Source organism: Lipotes vexillifer, unplaced genomic scaffold (assembly GCF_000442215.2).
Source record: "Lipotes vexillifer unplaced genomic scaffold, Lipotes_vexillifer_v1.1 scaffold15, whole genome shotgun sequence".
In the NCBI taxonomy this organism is placed as follows: domain Eukaryota; kingdom Metazoa; phylum Chordata; class Mammalia; order Artiodactyla; family Lipotidae; genus Lipotes; species Lipotes vexillifer.
In genome coordinates, this window is record NW_006784589.1 from 2,055,521 (window position 1) to 2,072,680 (window position 17,160).

General features: G+C 39.5%; 1 protein-coding gene across 1 annotated transcript in view; it reads right to left on the reverse strand.

Moving 5' to 3' along the window:
- MAOA (monoamine oxidase A) overlaps positions 1 to 17,160 on the reverse strand; it is a 71,896-nt gene that overhangs the window by 31,466 nt on the left and 23,270 nt on the right. The window contains exon 3 of the mRNA XM_007456970.1: positions 12,377 to 12,514. Within this exon, the coding sequence (XP_007457032.1) occupies positions 12,377 to 12,514 (138 nt within the window). The remainder of the gene's footprint in view (positions 1 to 12,376; positions 12,515 to 17,160) is intronic.

Sequence of the window (17,160 nt, forward strand, 5' to 3'; positions counted from 1 at the left end):
CTTCTGCAAGACATCCACAGTGTCAAGATCGGAGGCAACAAAGACTGACCTGGACTCCAGCTCATGCTTGTGGGTTCCAGCTTGTTCTTGCTTTCCTCCATCATACATCTATCTTCCCTTCCTGACTGCCTGCCCTTCAAGCTCCAGCATCAGATGCAAAGACAAGAGCCTTACAAAGACTCCCACAATTAGGTAAGGCCAAATCCCTATAATAAATCCTTTAATAGCTTTGCTTATCTCACTGAACTTTGACTGATTATCCTAAGGATGGATCATCTAGCACCTGATTATTAAAGTTTACTCTGCAGCAGATGCCCAATGGTCAGCATTCAACATGGGACACAAGGGCAACCCCAGCCAGTGAGGGACAAGGATAAATTATCTCAGCTTCTTTGTTCTTCATGGGGCAATTCTTTGGCACATTCCACACAGTTCCTCAGGGAGAACTAGGGGGAATTGAGCCTCAGGTGCCCACAGCTGTAACAACTCATTAACCCTTTATTGGCATTTATTCCCTTCCGTCCTATAACACTGTCTTCAGGCTCTATATCTGGAGGTTGGTAAAGTGCTATATTGAGATCCCTTGGATATTCTGAGTGACATACACTCCTATAGAGTCTGGGGGGAAATGTGTCTTATACCAAAGTCTACGTAAGTTGATATTGGTGTTTGATGTGTTTAGTACTAGAGTGGAATAGCTGAGACATTAGAGGGTAGGTGGACAGACCCTTTTGAGAACTTTTTCTTTGGGGACCTAGAGTTTTTAGGGAAAGGTACTCTTCACTGTTACCAGATTTGATCTGGAAAGATCAGTATTGCTCTCTAGTGAGAATGAAGGGGCTTTGGTCCCGGTAGAGTAGTGGTTCTCAACCAGGAGTGATTTTGCGCCCCAGGTTATATTTGGCAATGTCTGGAGAAAGTTTGCGTTGTCACAACTGGATGGGGGATGCTGCTAGATATCCTACAATGCACAGGACAGCCCCATTACAACAAAGAATTATCCAGTTCCAAAAGTCAATAGTGCCCTGGTTGAGAAACCCTGCTGTAGAGTAACATATAAATGTGAGTGAGTATCACTAACTTTTCCAGAATCCTACCCCTTTCCATTTGCGAGATTCCTGGATTTGTAGCAGAAGTTGCCTCAGAATAACTCAGGGTGCAGGGTATAGGGATCCTGCCGTCAGGCCTACTAAATTAGGGGTGTGTGGCCAGGCTATCTATGTTTTTAACAAATCCCAGGTAATCCTAATGTTCACTAAAGCTTGGGTCTTATCACATTATAGTGTTTGTATAAAATTCCTCTTATTCATTTAGCTATGCATGTTGTCAAATTATTTGAATGAAAAAAAGTAAAAATAAAAATACCTATACCATTTCTTTTTAATCCTTATCTCTATTAAACTTCAAAAAAGACTAAAGGAAATGGGGACTTCCCTGATGGTCCAGTGGTTAAGACACTGCACTCCCAGTGCAGGGGGCTCGGGTTCAGTCCCTGGTCAGGGAACTACAGCCTGCATGCTGCAACTAACAGAGCCCACATGCCACAACTAAAGGAGCCCACATGCCGCAACTAAGACACAGCACAGCCAAATAAATAAATAAATATTTTTTAAAAACTTAAAAAAAAAAGACTGAAGGAAATGATGATTTCTGTTATGGTTGTCCATTTTCTTCATTAATATTTATTTCCTCTTAAATCTTTTTCTTAAAAAATCATTTAGTTACTTTACTCTTCTTCCTTACATTTTTGATTTCACTATGGCTGGATTCCATGTCTGATTTCTCTTGCTTTTCACTGCTCCAAGGTAAATTCTTGTGATCATAATAAGTGAGATGCATCACAGGGTGGTACATTTGGACAGCTTTTGATAAATTTAGCAAGTTCACTATGTCTTTGAAGATATTCGGAGGTCCACATTATATATGTATTAAGTTTTTAATATATATGTAGGTGTACAGTAGGCATACCTTTGTTTTATTATGCTTCACTTTATTGCACTTCACAGATGCTGTGTATTTTTTTTTTTTTTTTTACAAATTGAAGGTTTATGGCAATCCTGTGTTATCGATGATGGTTAGCACTTTTTAGCAAAAAAATATTTTTAAATTAAAGTACATACTTTTTTTATACATAATGCTCTTGCACACTTAACAGACTACAGTATAGGGTAAACATAACTCTTATATGCACTGGGAAACAAATTTGTGTGGCTCACTTTATTGTGATATTCACTTTATTGCAGTGGTCTAGAATCGAACCCGCAATATCTCTGAGGTATGCCTGTGTGTGTGTGTGTGTGTGTGTGTGTGTGTGTTTATAATTTGTTTAAACCCAGCTGGTACCTGGCAGAGGCAAAGTTCATGTCTCCATGCTTTTGGTTCAGGCTCCCCCGGCCCCTACCTCTGTGCCTCAGTCTCCATGTTAGAAAGATTTGACCTGCAGTGCCACTGAGCTGGATCCTCCGTCGAGAGCCTATTAGGATGTGCTTCTAGGCCTGGAGGTTGTAGGCATGAGTGAATATTGATCTGAGAGAGACATGGTCCCAAAGATCTCACTTAGCTGCCTAGGTCAGAAACCACTTCAGCTTCCTCTGATGCACTAGAGCACTTTGTTCATTGCCCATGGCACTTTGCCATTTTCTACAATGTATTAAACGAAATTAAGTACATGTCTTACCTTCTGGACTAGTCTCAACACACCTGAGAAGGACTATGCCTCATTTCCTACATTGCCTTGTAAATACCAAGGTTCTAAGAAATGCTTATTAAATGAAGGAATAAAAAGAAGAGTGGAATCCTTGCTTTTTTAGAGCCCATCTCATATCACATCTAGTTCCCCCAGGCCCCAGAAAGGGTCCGCTCTCTTTCTGCACAAATGACCCCCTCTTTCCCCGCCTCAGACAAGACCTTTGAATGAATGCCAATTTTGCACTGATTTTTCCTTATCAATTCACAGGCATACCTTTTCTAAAATAGCCATAATCAATATTACCATCAAATTTACTAGAATGCACTGTGTGTAAGGTGTGAAGGGAAGAGAAAGATGGGAGACTCACTTTCTTAGGGAACCTAAATCCCTAAAACCATTTTCTTTGTTTGCATTTCTCACTCTGATCTTTCTGGGTGCTATATGAAGATGAGTTCCATGGTCATAAATCTGGGGAATCCTGGTTTATAGTTAAACAGCTTTTTTTTTAAATTGCTGGTCCTCATAAGACTCCTAATTTGCTAATGGACATCTTGGCTCTCAAAGATAGGATTAGAATATGGAGCACTTCCAAAATTTATCTGACCAACAAACCTCCTCTTTCGCAAAGCACTTTTGGGATTAATATTGCTTGGAAAATATTCCCTCAGGCATGCTTTCTTCATATTCTGGCTAGCACTGGTAGGGGCCTTAGAGAACACAGGAAAACATAGGCTAGAAAGAAGACCTACAAAAACCAGAATATTTTCCAAATGCTACAAATGGGAATAAAGTCTCACACATACCTCTCCTGCACAAAAGGGTACATCATCCCACAATACTGAGTCAAATAGGAGAAATCAAATGAAGTTGTTAGGCGAACCACTGACCGAAACCGCCCGCCCTGGCCAGGCACCATAGTAACCACTTGCATGAGTTATCTTACAGCAGGAGCTCCTGGTAAGGAACGCGGAACTAACAAGCTACCACCAACTGGAAGAATTCGGGAAAGGTCAAAAGGAGAGAGTAAATGCCAGTCCACATGGCCTACCATCTTCCCAGCATCCTTCTCGCTGGAATCCATCTTGGCTGAGCCATGCACGCGCCACCAGGAAGGGCCCTGAGTCAGAATGATTAGCCAGAGACAACCCGAAAACTAACCCCATTACCATAAAACCTGAGACTGCGAGCCCTGCGGCAGAGCAGTTCTCCTGGGTTCCTTTACCCTCCTGCTCTTGGCCCAGCGCCCCTTCCCAATAAAGTCTCTTGCTTTGTCAGCATGTGTGTCTCCTTGCACAATTCATTTCCGAGTGTTAGACAAGAGCTCACTCTCGGGCCCTGGAAGGAGTCCCCCTTCCTGCAACAAAATCACTTGTACATCTAGCTAAAACTGCAAGTGCTTTGTGCTGAGTCTCAGGTCTGGGCTCTGCCCCCTTGGAACAGGGCAGTACAGAGGAAAAAATACATCAGAGCAGGTGGAGGGGGTCCAGGGCAAAGCAAACTTCTTGTTAGAGAGGCTGTTAACTGAGAGCATTCACTTTGTGTATCCCGGTGACCGGGTAGATGCAGCCCTGCCCCTCTACTAGATGGAGTTACCTCAGTGATGGCTCATGCAATCACAATGGTAGAGATGTGATAAGGGCTTGCACTGGGAGAAAGGGTGGACCAGCAGCCGTAAGATTCTTAGCACAATCTTCCCAACATTTGGACATCAGAAAAGTATTTTTTAATACACTACAGATTGGGGGAAAGTCACAGATACTCAGGACTTCTTGGGTGGGTGCCCAAATAATTATGTAGATTAGCGAGTGACTGCACCCATGTCTGTGTCTCAGGGTTTCCTTTTATCACCTGCTGCTGGTCAGGAAGTGCGAGCCAGTAGTGATTTCCTCCCATGTCTCTAAAGCCTGATGCTTTTTTCAGAGACATTTATCTGTTGGATATGGCTGTGGAAACTAGGCCACTGGGTACTTTGGCAAACACACAAAATTAAATCTCAGCCTGAGGTTCACTGTGTATTGTTTAAGTCTGACAAATTACATGAGAGCTATGGGAATGAAAGCAAATGGACTAATAGTTCGGTAATTATTTTCTTTGTGTGAAAAACCTGATATGAGTAAAGTCTTTTAAATGAAAAGGACCCAGTTCAGCAGCTTTTGGGATCAAAGTGTTGATTACATTGAACTACAATTAACACTCAAATTTTCTGTGATTCCACCTAGAATTTTCTTCTTCTAGTTGCACTAAACCCAAGCACAAGGCAAAAAATAAAATGAAGTGCTATGAAAACAATACTGGGCTGTTCAGATATAAAGTATCAACATTATTTCCATTATTTGTCTCTTTTCAGTTCCAAGTTGTGTTTCTGCTAAGGTTAATTATCAACTAGGCTTTCACATCTGTCTGTCGTCTGTCTGTCTGTCTCTGTCTCTTTCTCACTCACTTCTGTAGGACCTTGAACCACATACTTGCATTCTTACAACTTTCTCCTATCTCTAAAGTAAGAATAACTGTCCCTAAGACTCTGAGATCCACTAGGTTTCCAAAAGGTAACGAATGTTCATTGAGTTTGATACACAAGTGAAAAAGCTTGGAGTCCACACCTGAGACAGAAGGCTATATAGTAGCATCGATCTTGTTAAGTGGCAGGACAGGGCAATGACAGGAAAGACTTTCTGGCAGGTCAGTGGGACAAGAGAACTTCCCTTCTTCAGGAGGCCCAGAATGGACAAGATATGGGATCTGAAACTGAGCAGGACCCTGTGGGTAACAAATCCTTTCCATGGCCCCATTTCTACTTTGTAGGAAATAGGCTTCATTCAGCCTCCTAGACCTTCCCTAAGTTCCAAAGGGCAGATTCAAAGAGTTGCTACTGAGGGAAGGAAGGGGGATGCAGAAACAAAGGAGGAGCAGTCAATGAAACAATAGTACATACTGAGCCTGCGTTCTAGAGCCCGCAAGCCACAACTACTGAGCCTGTGTGCCACAACTACTGAAGCCCGTGCACCTAGAGCCCGTGCTCTGCAACAAGAGAAGCCACCGCAATGAGAAGACTGCACACCACAATGAAGAGTAGCCCCCGCATGGTGCAACTAGAGAAAGCCCGCGCACAACGAAGACCCAACACAGCCAAAAATAAAATAAATGAATAAATAAATTATATATATGTTAAAAAAAAAAAGAAACAATAGTGCAGCAATGAAAGCAGGGTCCTGGTTCCTGCTCAAGGAATATACATAACAATATCTTTGAGTGCTTCTGCAGGAACTAAGGTCCCCACCCAGGTGGAGGATGGTAACTTCAGGCTGAGCACAGAGATTCCCGGAGCACTGCCCTGTTACCTCACCACCCACCAATCAGGAGAAAGTCACACACCCTGCAGCCCTCACTCTAAATTTTGCCTATAAAAGCTTCTACCCGAAAACCATTGGGAAGTTCAGGATTTTTGAGCACGAGCCACCATTCTCCTTGTTTGGCCCTGCCATCAACCTTTCTCTGCCCCAAACTCCGACGTTTCAGTTTGTTTGGCCTCACTGTGCATTGGGCCCTGGAACTTGCATTTGGTAACAGATTCATAGGACATTAGGGGGTTTTTAAAGGTTTCAACTATTAGAAGGCTAGTCTGCAAAAGTTTATGATTAAGCCTTTTGGTTGGGGTATTTGGGTGTGTGCTCTGAGGTGGGAGTAGGGGCTACAGAGGGAGGAAGTAGAAAGCAAGGACAGGGGAGCCTGGGGGAGATATGAACCTCAAACTGGCAACTACATTCTAACCTGAAAGGTCAGAACCTCTAGGAGTTGCGGAATCACAGAGATTAGAGCAGTTTCTCTTGAGGAAGCTGCTTTTATGTTTCCTTCTATTCACAGGGTTCTTTTTGCCATTAACCAACATGCCAGGGCCCCACTTGAGGAGGTGATCGAAAAGTTCCACAGCCTCAGTGAGAGAAATGCTTTGTGCCTGACCTAATCCCCTTTCTATGCTGCCAGTGAAGGCCAGTCCAAGGCAGGAGGGTGACTTTAGACTACTTCTCAATGAATGGCTAGAAAATGCCTTCTGTAGTGAATTACTTCCTATTAAAAATGAATGAAAGGAAGATGAAAAGCATTCTGTGGATGGTAGCACAACAATATGAATGTACTTAATGTCGCTGAATTGTCCACTAAGTATGGCTAAGATGGTAACTTTTATGTCTATTTTATCACAATTTAAAAAAAAATAAATGAAAGGGGAAAATCGAATTATTAACCTGACTTTGCTATATAATGGGCTGTCACTTCAACTGAGTAGAAACTTCATTCTCTAGAAACTAAATCTGAGATTTACTCCTGAAAGTTTATAGGAAAAAGAAAGGAGCCTTTGAGAGAAAATGGCTAATGCCGACCTAGCTTTCTAAACAGCACAAGGCTTTAAGAGTAATTTCTGTCATTAAGCTTTCCTATGATCCACAGGAAGTAAATGAAGTCTTTTAAAAATGGAGAGGAAAAAAAGAATGGAAGTTACTAGCAACTGTTTTTTACAAGCTATGTCTATATATCTTTATACTGAATACTTGATAGATTAGAGTGAAAATATATAAACATTTTGAGTCTCTCTGCTTTTAAAATCCTATGTATAATTATAGTTTAGAGAAAAAAAATCCCTTTTGTATTACTTCATTTCTATGATCAACAAAGAATTTTTTATCATGAACACAGGCCCATTACCACTTGGCTGTCCTTACCTAATTGTCTTTCTTCATCTTCTACTCTGACTTACACAAATTACTTTAAATCCTCTTTTTTCTTTTTTAAACCAGGCAGAGTATAATGGCATAAAATAAAATACTCTTATCTAGATCATACTTTGATTATTAAGTTTTCATAAGTCACTTATGAAAAAGAATATACAGCCAACAATTCCAAGCCATGCCCCAGACCTCTAGCCTTAGTATTTTAACACAATAATAGAATCCGTCTTCTTCAGCCTGCTGAGCCTAACTGGGCTGGCCTCGGGGGTTTCTCAGGAGTCAAGCGCTCACTGAAGGCCAGAGGGGGACCAGATCTATGGCTCAGGATACAAGAGAAGAGGCCACTCTGGTGAACAGTACCACATGTGACTCCTAGGCACACCCACTCCCCTCCAACCGCTGGAGTCCACAGGAGCCCTTACAGCCAAAGTAGCATCTTAGGACTCCAAAGCCTGTTGGGGTAAGGTGATTTTTGTCATATCTTGGAGCAGTTTATTAAAGGGGTTCACAAGTTAACTCTGCTCACAGAATAAGGAACGATGTGATATAACTCACAGAACCTGGGCTCAAGAGATGGAAAGCCTCACTCTGGCTCCTAACCTCTCTGAGCCTCAGTTTTCTCATTTGTAAGATGGGAGAAATAATGCTTAATACCTCAAAGGATCATTGGGAAGCTCAAATGTAACACAGGTATAGGCACATTACAGATGGAAGGCAACACCAATGCATAGAACCAGGAGGGATGAATTTAGGTGATTAAAAGAAAGACACGAGGGCTTCCCTGGTGGCACAGTGGTTGAGAGTCCGCCTGCTGATGCAGGGGACACAGGTTCGTGCCCCGGTCCGGGAAGATCCCATATGCCGCGGAGCGGCTGGGCCCGTGAGCCATGGCCGCTGAGCCTGCACGTTCGGAGCCTGTTTTCCTCAACGGGAGAGGCCACAACAGTGAGAGGCCTGCGTACCGCAAAAAAAAAAAAAAAAAAAGACACGACAATCAACATCCCTACAAGAGCCTAACACCTGTGGCTTCTTGAGTTTCCTACTGAGAGGGGTTGAAAGTGAAAGTATAATTTTCTTTGACAAAAGAAAAGAGTTCTATGAGTTGGTATGGAAAGGTGTTAAAAGCAGCTTAAAAATATATTGTCCCCAATCCAAAGGAAACACCCTATTAGAAGCAAGAGGTCAAAGACGCAGTTATATCTGGAAGCATTAAGACAAACTGATAAAAAGTACATCCTCTGCTTTCAATACAGCCTACTGGCTAAAACAAAGTTCACCTCTTAGCAACAACAACAAAAAATTACTTAGTATTCCAGAACACACACGTTCTGAAAAGCCTGTGATTTCAGTCGTTGGCATAGAAACATGGAGTAAATGGCTGTGGGAAGAACAGAACGAATACTCGGAAAAATTGCTTGCTGAGCTGTTACTATCAGGAAAGCCTATGCTGTTTTAAATAAATCTTTATTACACCATTCTCTAAAAACAAATGTGTGGTCTATATTTATAGTCTTGATTTTTATTTAGAGAGGATGTGAAAAGCAGGGAGAAAGTGAGAATGCATGAAAATGTCAATGTCTCGTTTAAAGTAGTTCCTGCAAAATGCCTTGCTCCATCTCTGGCAGTGTTCTCCCTCTTGACACCCTACCTGCATTATTATGATCTGGAGGAACCCATGGAAAGAAAGAAAAAAAAAAAGAGGAATCAAGTATTTCTTTCTTCTTCTCCAAGACCTGGCACTGCTAAATTTAAGTCTCCACAACTCAATGAAACTAACTCATAAAACGATCGTAATGATGGTGCATCTTCTTTACTAATGCAAGTAATCAATCAATCGATCCAAGAGGCATTCAAGTCCACCTGCTTCCTTTACACCTTCCAAAAGAAAAGAATCCATAGAGAACACTTTAAACATATCTAGCTGACACCACTCCAAAGCCACCTTTTAGGTTAAAGACATGATTAATTTATATTAACTTCACAAATCAGATGTAGTCTCCGAAATAAAGCCGTATTGAATTCACAACATTCATAAAACCTGCTCACTTTAGGAACCAGTCAAGAACCCTATTACATGAGAATCAGGATCTACTAAACCAGAATTAGAATAGAGATTCTATTCACAAGATCCATGAAGGATAAAGGCAGAAATGTTAGCGAGTATTGATTATTTACTTATCTCCTCCCTTGAGATGGAAAGCTCCATGTGAGCAGAAACTTGGATCATGTATCCACCACTGTATTTCCAGCCTACCACAATATCTGGTACAGAGTTGATTGTCCAGTAACGACTTACTGAAACAGTGAATGAATTTAGCATAACCATACGAACCTTCTAAGAACGAAGCAGATAGACTTAGTCTCTGGGGGAAGGGACAGGTTGGAAAACACCACCTAACATCTGTCCCCAGTGCTTCTGAGGCTCAGGCTCAGAACGCCACATAGTCATGTCAAAACTTGCACTGTAAACACAATCTAGCAAAGGTCAAGAATAGTTCTCTGGTGAATACTAAAAATCATCCTAGAGTAGGTTGAAACTGGATGCACTACAGTCTGCTGACAGAAGAAACAATGGAGGCATTCTTTAAGGCTGCACATCAGGAAAATTTAAGAGCTGAAGCAATCTGGATCTTAAAGAATATGGCTTGATTTAACTAGACAGTGGCAATCTTCCAGTGATTCACCCACTTCATTTCAGTGTTATTTACAGAAAAGATACACTGTATTTGATTACAGAAGCTGGGGCTGTCACGAGAGCTGATGCAGAAAGTGTCACAAAGAGAATTTGTACTATTAACCCAATCCACTATCATGCCAGGGGGAAAAGTCCTTTTTTTCCCTAGAAGCAAACAGAACAGTGAGAGTTGAGATATTCTTAAATAAGTGGAATTATTTTTTGCTATACAGTTTATCATCAGTCTTACCTGGAATAGTTAGATGAATATCTTTCTGCTTTTTCCCTAATCTGGCCTCCTCACTTTCTAGTTCCCTGGTCATTATAAAAACATCCACTACCCTGAGTGTTTATCATTGCAGAAATGATACGATTTATTAGAAACACCAGCAGAAAGGCACTTATTTAGATAAAATAAATTAACCTCTAACTGATGCACTAGTTTTTTACCTTAACTTTGCTGTCTACCTTGGGTGAAAATATGTGTTCCTTGGCAGGGTAAAGTATGTGAGAGGACGGTTTAATGGTAAGTATTTATTTATTTATTTATTTATTTATTTATTTATTTATTTATTTGCTGCACTGCGCGGCTTGCGGGATCTTACTTCTGCAACCAGGGATCAAACCTGGGCCATGGCAGTGAAACCACCAAGTCCTAACCACTGGACCGCCAGGGAATTCCCTAATAGTATTTCTATTCTCCATCTTTTTATTAGATGAGATTGTCTTAAGTGAAAAGAACAGTGTTTAGCATCTTAAATATGTGCTTATTTGTAAGTAAATCCTAAAATTCATGAAGAGCATATGCTCAGGGGGTAGGCAGACCACTACTAGTTTTATACCTTTGTTCAAGTCACTTTACCTCACTGAACCTCAGTTTTCTCCTCTGTAAAGTAGAGCATAAGTTTTGTGAGATTCCAGGATAATCATCAGACTCATATGCTTCCCAGTTGGACTAGACAGTGGATTTATACGACTGTTTAATTAGCAGTTGAGTGCAAAGGATTTGGTTTCTCTCCCTACATTAAATATGATAATACAGGCGAAAGTGCTCCATAAGGGTTAGTTGCTATTACTCTTACCTTTGTTATCACTTACTAGTCCGGGTAAACAACATGCCGTGCAGAGATGACAAAGTGGGGAAGCAAAGGAGTTTTTCCTTTTTTGATCATGGCCTATTGAAGCCAACATTCATAAACACTTTCTATAATTCTTTTGTAGCTTCTTCATTTCTCCCTTGACCTCTGAACCTAGTTTTTCTAAAGGCTACTGGTTTGTTTTTTCATGTGTCTCACTGCCAGACTTTCCCAAGCATCCCAAACCAACCCAGACCAGCTATCAGAGTTCCCCGAGATTCCTGATCTCCCTGATTGCACATCGGTGTGCATATACTTCAAGTATCCCTCATTCCCTGCTCTGAAAGGCCCTGAAGATGCCAGACCCACACGATTGCTGGGGTGGAGTGGAGGCTTAAATGTGTCTGTTGAGGAGTGATGTGGTTACTGGTGTGGGAATCCTGGCATTAGAATGAGTAAATAACCCCAGTCCTGATGACTCTAGTTCCAGGAAATGGGCTACAACGTCAGATCGGAAACTTGATTTCTCAAGGCACATTTCCAGACTCCAGCTGCTCCATGTTTGGCTTCAGTAAGAAAGAATAACATGGGCAACAGCTGCTGTTTCTTGAGTGGATATCAGCACTTAGAGCCTAAACAATCTCTTGTTTAAACAGTAGGAAACTGCACAACTGAGCCAGACAGAGAAAATTATCAAAGTGTGCAAAGAAATGCCACGTAAGGATGAGGATGAATGACCCATTCAAAGTCTTAAGAAGTGGCCTCAAACTGTTGCGTTCCTTGGGGCCTTAGAACTGCCTCATAGGTGCCTCAGGGGCTGCCTGGGCTCTGTGTGTGTGTGTGTGTGTGTGTGTGTGTGTGTGTGTGTGTGTGTGTGTGTGTGTGTGTGTGTATTTCTGGTGCCTCCCCCACCTCCAGAGGCAGGGGAAGGAAGGAGCCTTCCACTCGTACTCCAGTTGGACTAGAGGTGGGGCTGTAGCCTTCAAGGCCCACAGTGGGTGAGGCAGAGGAGAACCAAGCTGGAGCCTGACCACTTGCAGGGATTCCAGGAGTCCGCAGGGATTTTTTAAAAAGAAGAAGAAAGGCAGAGTACTACTTTAAAGCTGAGAACCTACTTTTATGATTGATTTGAGAAAAAACAACTAAAAGCAAAACCAAATGCTTTCCCAAATAAAATGCTCCCCTATTGGTCAGTTGAGTAAAACATCAGGCTTACCTTGACATATTGAACAAGACGCTCATTTACGTTCACTTTGTAAGTTTCTAAACCCAGTTCCTTAGATAACCGTAAGATCCTGTTCTGGGTCGGTCCCACATAAGCCCCGCCGACGTCTACGTAATCAACATGTTGGTTCTGTAGAAACAGAAAAAGTGTCCAGAAGACTTTAGTTAGAACTCTAAAACAGATGTTTCTATGTCATAAAAAAATAGCCCTGTTTAGTTTTGACAATTTAAATGTGCCTTACATCTCTCTTATAAAGTGCCACTGAAAACAGTAAATCTTTCTCCTCTACTCCAACCCTATAGTACACTCATCATGAAGCAATCCCATTTGTCGAGTTATTGCTGAGGCTGATTCAGCAATAACACGCATAAAGAATAAAGAACACTGTAGTATGCCCTGCCGATCTAGATCCTTTTCAAAGCATTTAGCTCTATTTTCTATGCTTTTCTTTGGGGTTGTTGCTGGAGGGGTCACCCAGAGTTTTATTAGACCTAATTCTCTGATTTCCAGCAGATGAAATCTTCAATCAGCCCACACTGGTGGGCTCCCGATTCTATTTTAAAACACTTGCAGGGAAGAATGCATCACGGTAGGAAAAGAGTACCAAAAGGTATGAAAAGATTCATATACCTAAAAAATATTTTATGAATATGCAAACCTTCCTCCATAAACCAAAATTTACTTTCCTCTTCTTAAATGCACTTTTCCATTTTCCCCAGCTTTTTTAGTAACACATTTCCCCATGGTTTAATCAATATTGTAAAAAATATTAATAAATAAAATAAAATAAAATTGTGCATTGGTGAGTAATAATTCCTCCATGTGTTTGTAATAACTTCTTATGGGTCTGTTTCTATTTTGTTGTTTATACCAGTTCTAATTCGCATTGCCGTTTCTCCTTGTTTGCCTGATTATTTTTTATTGCGTCCCACTGACTGAATTTGAGAAAATATACAAATTATCTGAATCCCGGGAGGATTACATCTTTCTCAGAGAGGATTTATGTCTGCTTCTGCCCAGCATCTGGGGACGCTAACAATACTAGATAACTTTATTGCATTTTGTGTGCCTGAGACAATTTGAAGGCAGGTTGAAATGCAACGTGGCCTAGTCCTTTTGCTGTTCACCCTTAGCGCTAGGATGCAGTCCAACCCAAAGCACGAGGAGTTTACCAACACATCCCTCCATATACACACACTTTGGTGGGCTCTGGACTTGACCTTCAGTTGCCCTAGCTTTGTAAGACTTTTGAAAAGTACTTCTCAGTCTCTCACTTGCTTCTTCAGTGGTCAGCAAACTCCCACCTCTCCACCCCCAGGGGGAAAAGCAGGTCAATGTTTTCTGGATGTTGGTCTAGTGATTCTTCACTATCTTGTTAGCTCTCTGATGCTTTGAAGGTGTGTGTGTGTGTGTGTGTGTGTGTGTGTGTGTGTGTGTGTGTGTGTGTATACACAGTGCAATTTGTCTAGTCTCCTTATATGTAGTAGGAGGGTTGGGATAATTTACCTAATCTGTTATTTCCAGAAAATCGATTGTCTAGAATTATGCAACCTTGCCTTCCTGGGGTAATATAACCTGATATTATCTTTCCATTGCAAGATATGCTTTGCTAACATTTTGTTTAGAATTTTTATATCTGTGTTTATAAGTGAGACTGAGATTGCCCCATGATTCTCCTTTCTTCTCCAGCCCTTGTCTGTTTTCTTGTATTACAGTACTGTTAATCTCATGAGTTAGAAATCATACTTCCTTCTATTCTCTAGAAGGCATTCATATATAAATAGAATAATCTCTTCTTTGAACATTAGGTAGAACACACCTGTAGAGCTATCTAGGCTTAGTGTTTTCATTGTGGGAAAAATTTAAATTACAGGTTCAATTTATTTTGTGGTTAAAGCACTACTCACATTTTCTATTTCTTAAATTTCTTTCTATTCTTAAATTATATTTTCTCATCATATATACATTTCATATGTTTCAAAACTATTGCTTTAAAGTTCATGACCTCTTCTTTTCATTTATTTATTGTTTATTGTATCAGTAGTTAGATCTTCATTTTCATCCCTTTTATTGCTTAGAGATGTCTCTTTTTCCTTTTCCTTGACAAATCTTATCAGACACTTGTCTAGTTTTAATAGGACTCTTCCTATTAAATAGGACCTTTGTTTCATTGATCATCTTTATTGAGTATTTTCTATACCATTGATTTATGCTCTTTTTTCCTCTTTTTTGGATTTTTTGTACTCTTAATTTTCTAATTCCTTGCATGCTTAGCTTATTCATATTGAGCCTTTTGTTCTTTTCTAATACAAAAATTTAGGCTATGAATCTTCCTCTAATATGGTTTTCGCTACATCCACAACTTTATTTTAGTATTTCCATTATTGTGTGGTTTTAAGTATTTTCAAATTTCCATTACAATTTCTGTCTAGATCTATGTTTCTAAAAGTTTTGTCATGTTTTAATTTCTACAACTGGAATTTTTTTAGTTATCTTTCTGTCATAACTGCATTGTGGTCAAAGAATATGGATTATATGATATCAATCCTTGAGGCTTACTTTATGACCTAGCACATGGTTGATTTTCAAAGATTTTCCATTTCTGCATGAAAAGAACATAGTCTTCTGTTAAGTAATATGCATGTTTTATACATGTCCATTAGAAAAAGATTAATTTTGCTCAGCCTTTGTTTGCTTCATTTATTATTGACTTAGAAAAGTATGTTAAAAATCCCCTACACTATTGGGCATTTATCTTTGATTCCTGTCAATTTTTGCTTTATATTTTGAGGCTACATTATTCAGTATATACAAGTTTAGAATTGTTCGGTCTTCTGGGTCTTTTATCACTATGTATTGAAACTTAATTCAATGAAACATTTTTTTGTTTAAACCTTATTTTGTCTGATATTAGTATAGGTAAAATAGCTTAGATTAGTATTTGTATACTATCTCTTTTTCTATCTTTCAGTTAGAGTTTTCTTTATTCTGACATTTTCCCCCTTTTAACTGAGAAGTTTAGCCCATTTATCTTATTATTTCTTTTAAAATGTCTTAACTTTACTTATTTTATTATGGCTTTCCATTTGTCCCACTTTAACAGTTTCATGCCTGATTTCTTCTTTTGGATTAAGGGTTTTCTTCCTTTTGTTTTAAGTTTTTCTTCTACTTGTTTGGAAGTTATACTGTCAGGCCTATTTTTTTCCGAGCTATATTAACATGCATACTTAATATATTCTAAAGTTTATCAATATATTATCTTTCTATTGAAAAATACAAAACCTTCATGCATCAACTGTGATCAACCTTCTTCTAATCTGTAAACCACAAAAGTACCTTACTTCAGGTTTATTTGTCTCCCAACAAATTTGACGTTATTTTGTTTTATTCTGTTGATGTTGCTGAATTTTATTTAAATATTTACCAGTATCTTTGCTCATTGTCTCCTCTTAAATTTCAGACCTTTAACTTGTTACCACTTTCCTTCTTCTTAAAACACAGCCTTTATAATTTCCTCTAATCTGGGTCCTAAACTCTCTATTTTTGTCAGTCTGATAAAAAGATAGTTCTAGCAAGTAACAAATTCTGGTTATTTTCTCTTTCTCTCTCAGAACAGTGAAGATATTGTTTATCTTCTGGCATCTATTTTTGCTGTTGAAGGGTCACTCAACAGCGGTCAATAAGTCTAATTATTGATTTTTTTCAGAGTATGCATAATTTGTCTTTCTCTTTTTTTAAAAAAATTACCTTTAGACTTAAAGGAATTTTTTTAAGATCTCTTTTCTTTGGTATACTGCAGCTTCTGTGTCCGGGTGAGAATTTCTTTTCCTTTTTCATGCTGTGGACTTGTTAGGTTTCCTGGTATCTTCCAACAATGCTGGAAAGTCCTCAGCCATTATTTTTTCATACCATCATAACACTATCTTTCATGTCTTAGTTGCTCCTGCCCTTGCCCCACATAACGTATTTTCCAATCTTTATCTCTGAACTGCATTATAGATAATCCCTTCTGATCTAGTTCACTCATTCACTTCAGCTATGTCTAATACACTGTTTAATCTGTCCCTGAGTTTTTTCATTTTAATCAGTACATTTTCATTTCTAGAAATTATTTTTAAACTACTTGATCATTTTTTTAAGTTTCTTTTCCCTGCTGCTAATTTTAAGCACATCTTTTCTTTAAAACATGCTACAGTAATTTTTTATTCTGTGTATACTTCAACTATTGCAAAATCTTTCTGGATCATTTTTTCTATTTATTTTCCTTTAGTGCCTTGTTTCCTTGTATGCTGTCACTTTTGACTATGAGTTGCTGATTTTCCTTAGAACTTTTTCTGTGTAAGTTATTTGAGGCCTGGGTGGAAATGATTTGAGCCTATTTCTGCCAGCCACCTTGGCACTTTAAATATTCTGTCCAAGGTTTTTCACACCATATAGGTAGTGTAAATTTAGATTGAAGCCATGGATGAAGGCAAGCTTTATTTTTCTCCCTTTTAGAATGGTAAGGTTTATTTCTCTTTCACTTTCATGTACAGAGTATAGCACAGGGGATTCCAATTTGGAGTGTTTCCTATTAAATTCCCAGGTTCTGGATTTTATTTCCTGTTCCCTGCATGCCATACAGCCATCACAGTGGAATTGCAGAGTCTTCAGGGTTCAGTAGACATTCAAGGTGAAAGTCAAATTTTGAGCTCATTTAATCCCTAGGCTTCATGTTTTTACTTTGCTTTGGGGATTCATTAGTTCATTCAACAACTATATCTTGAGTGCCTACA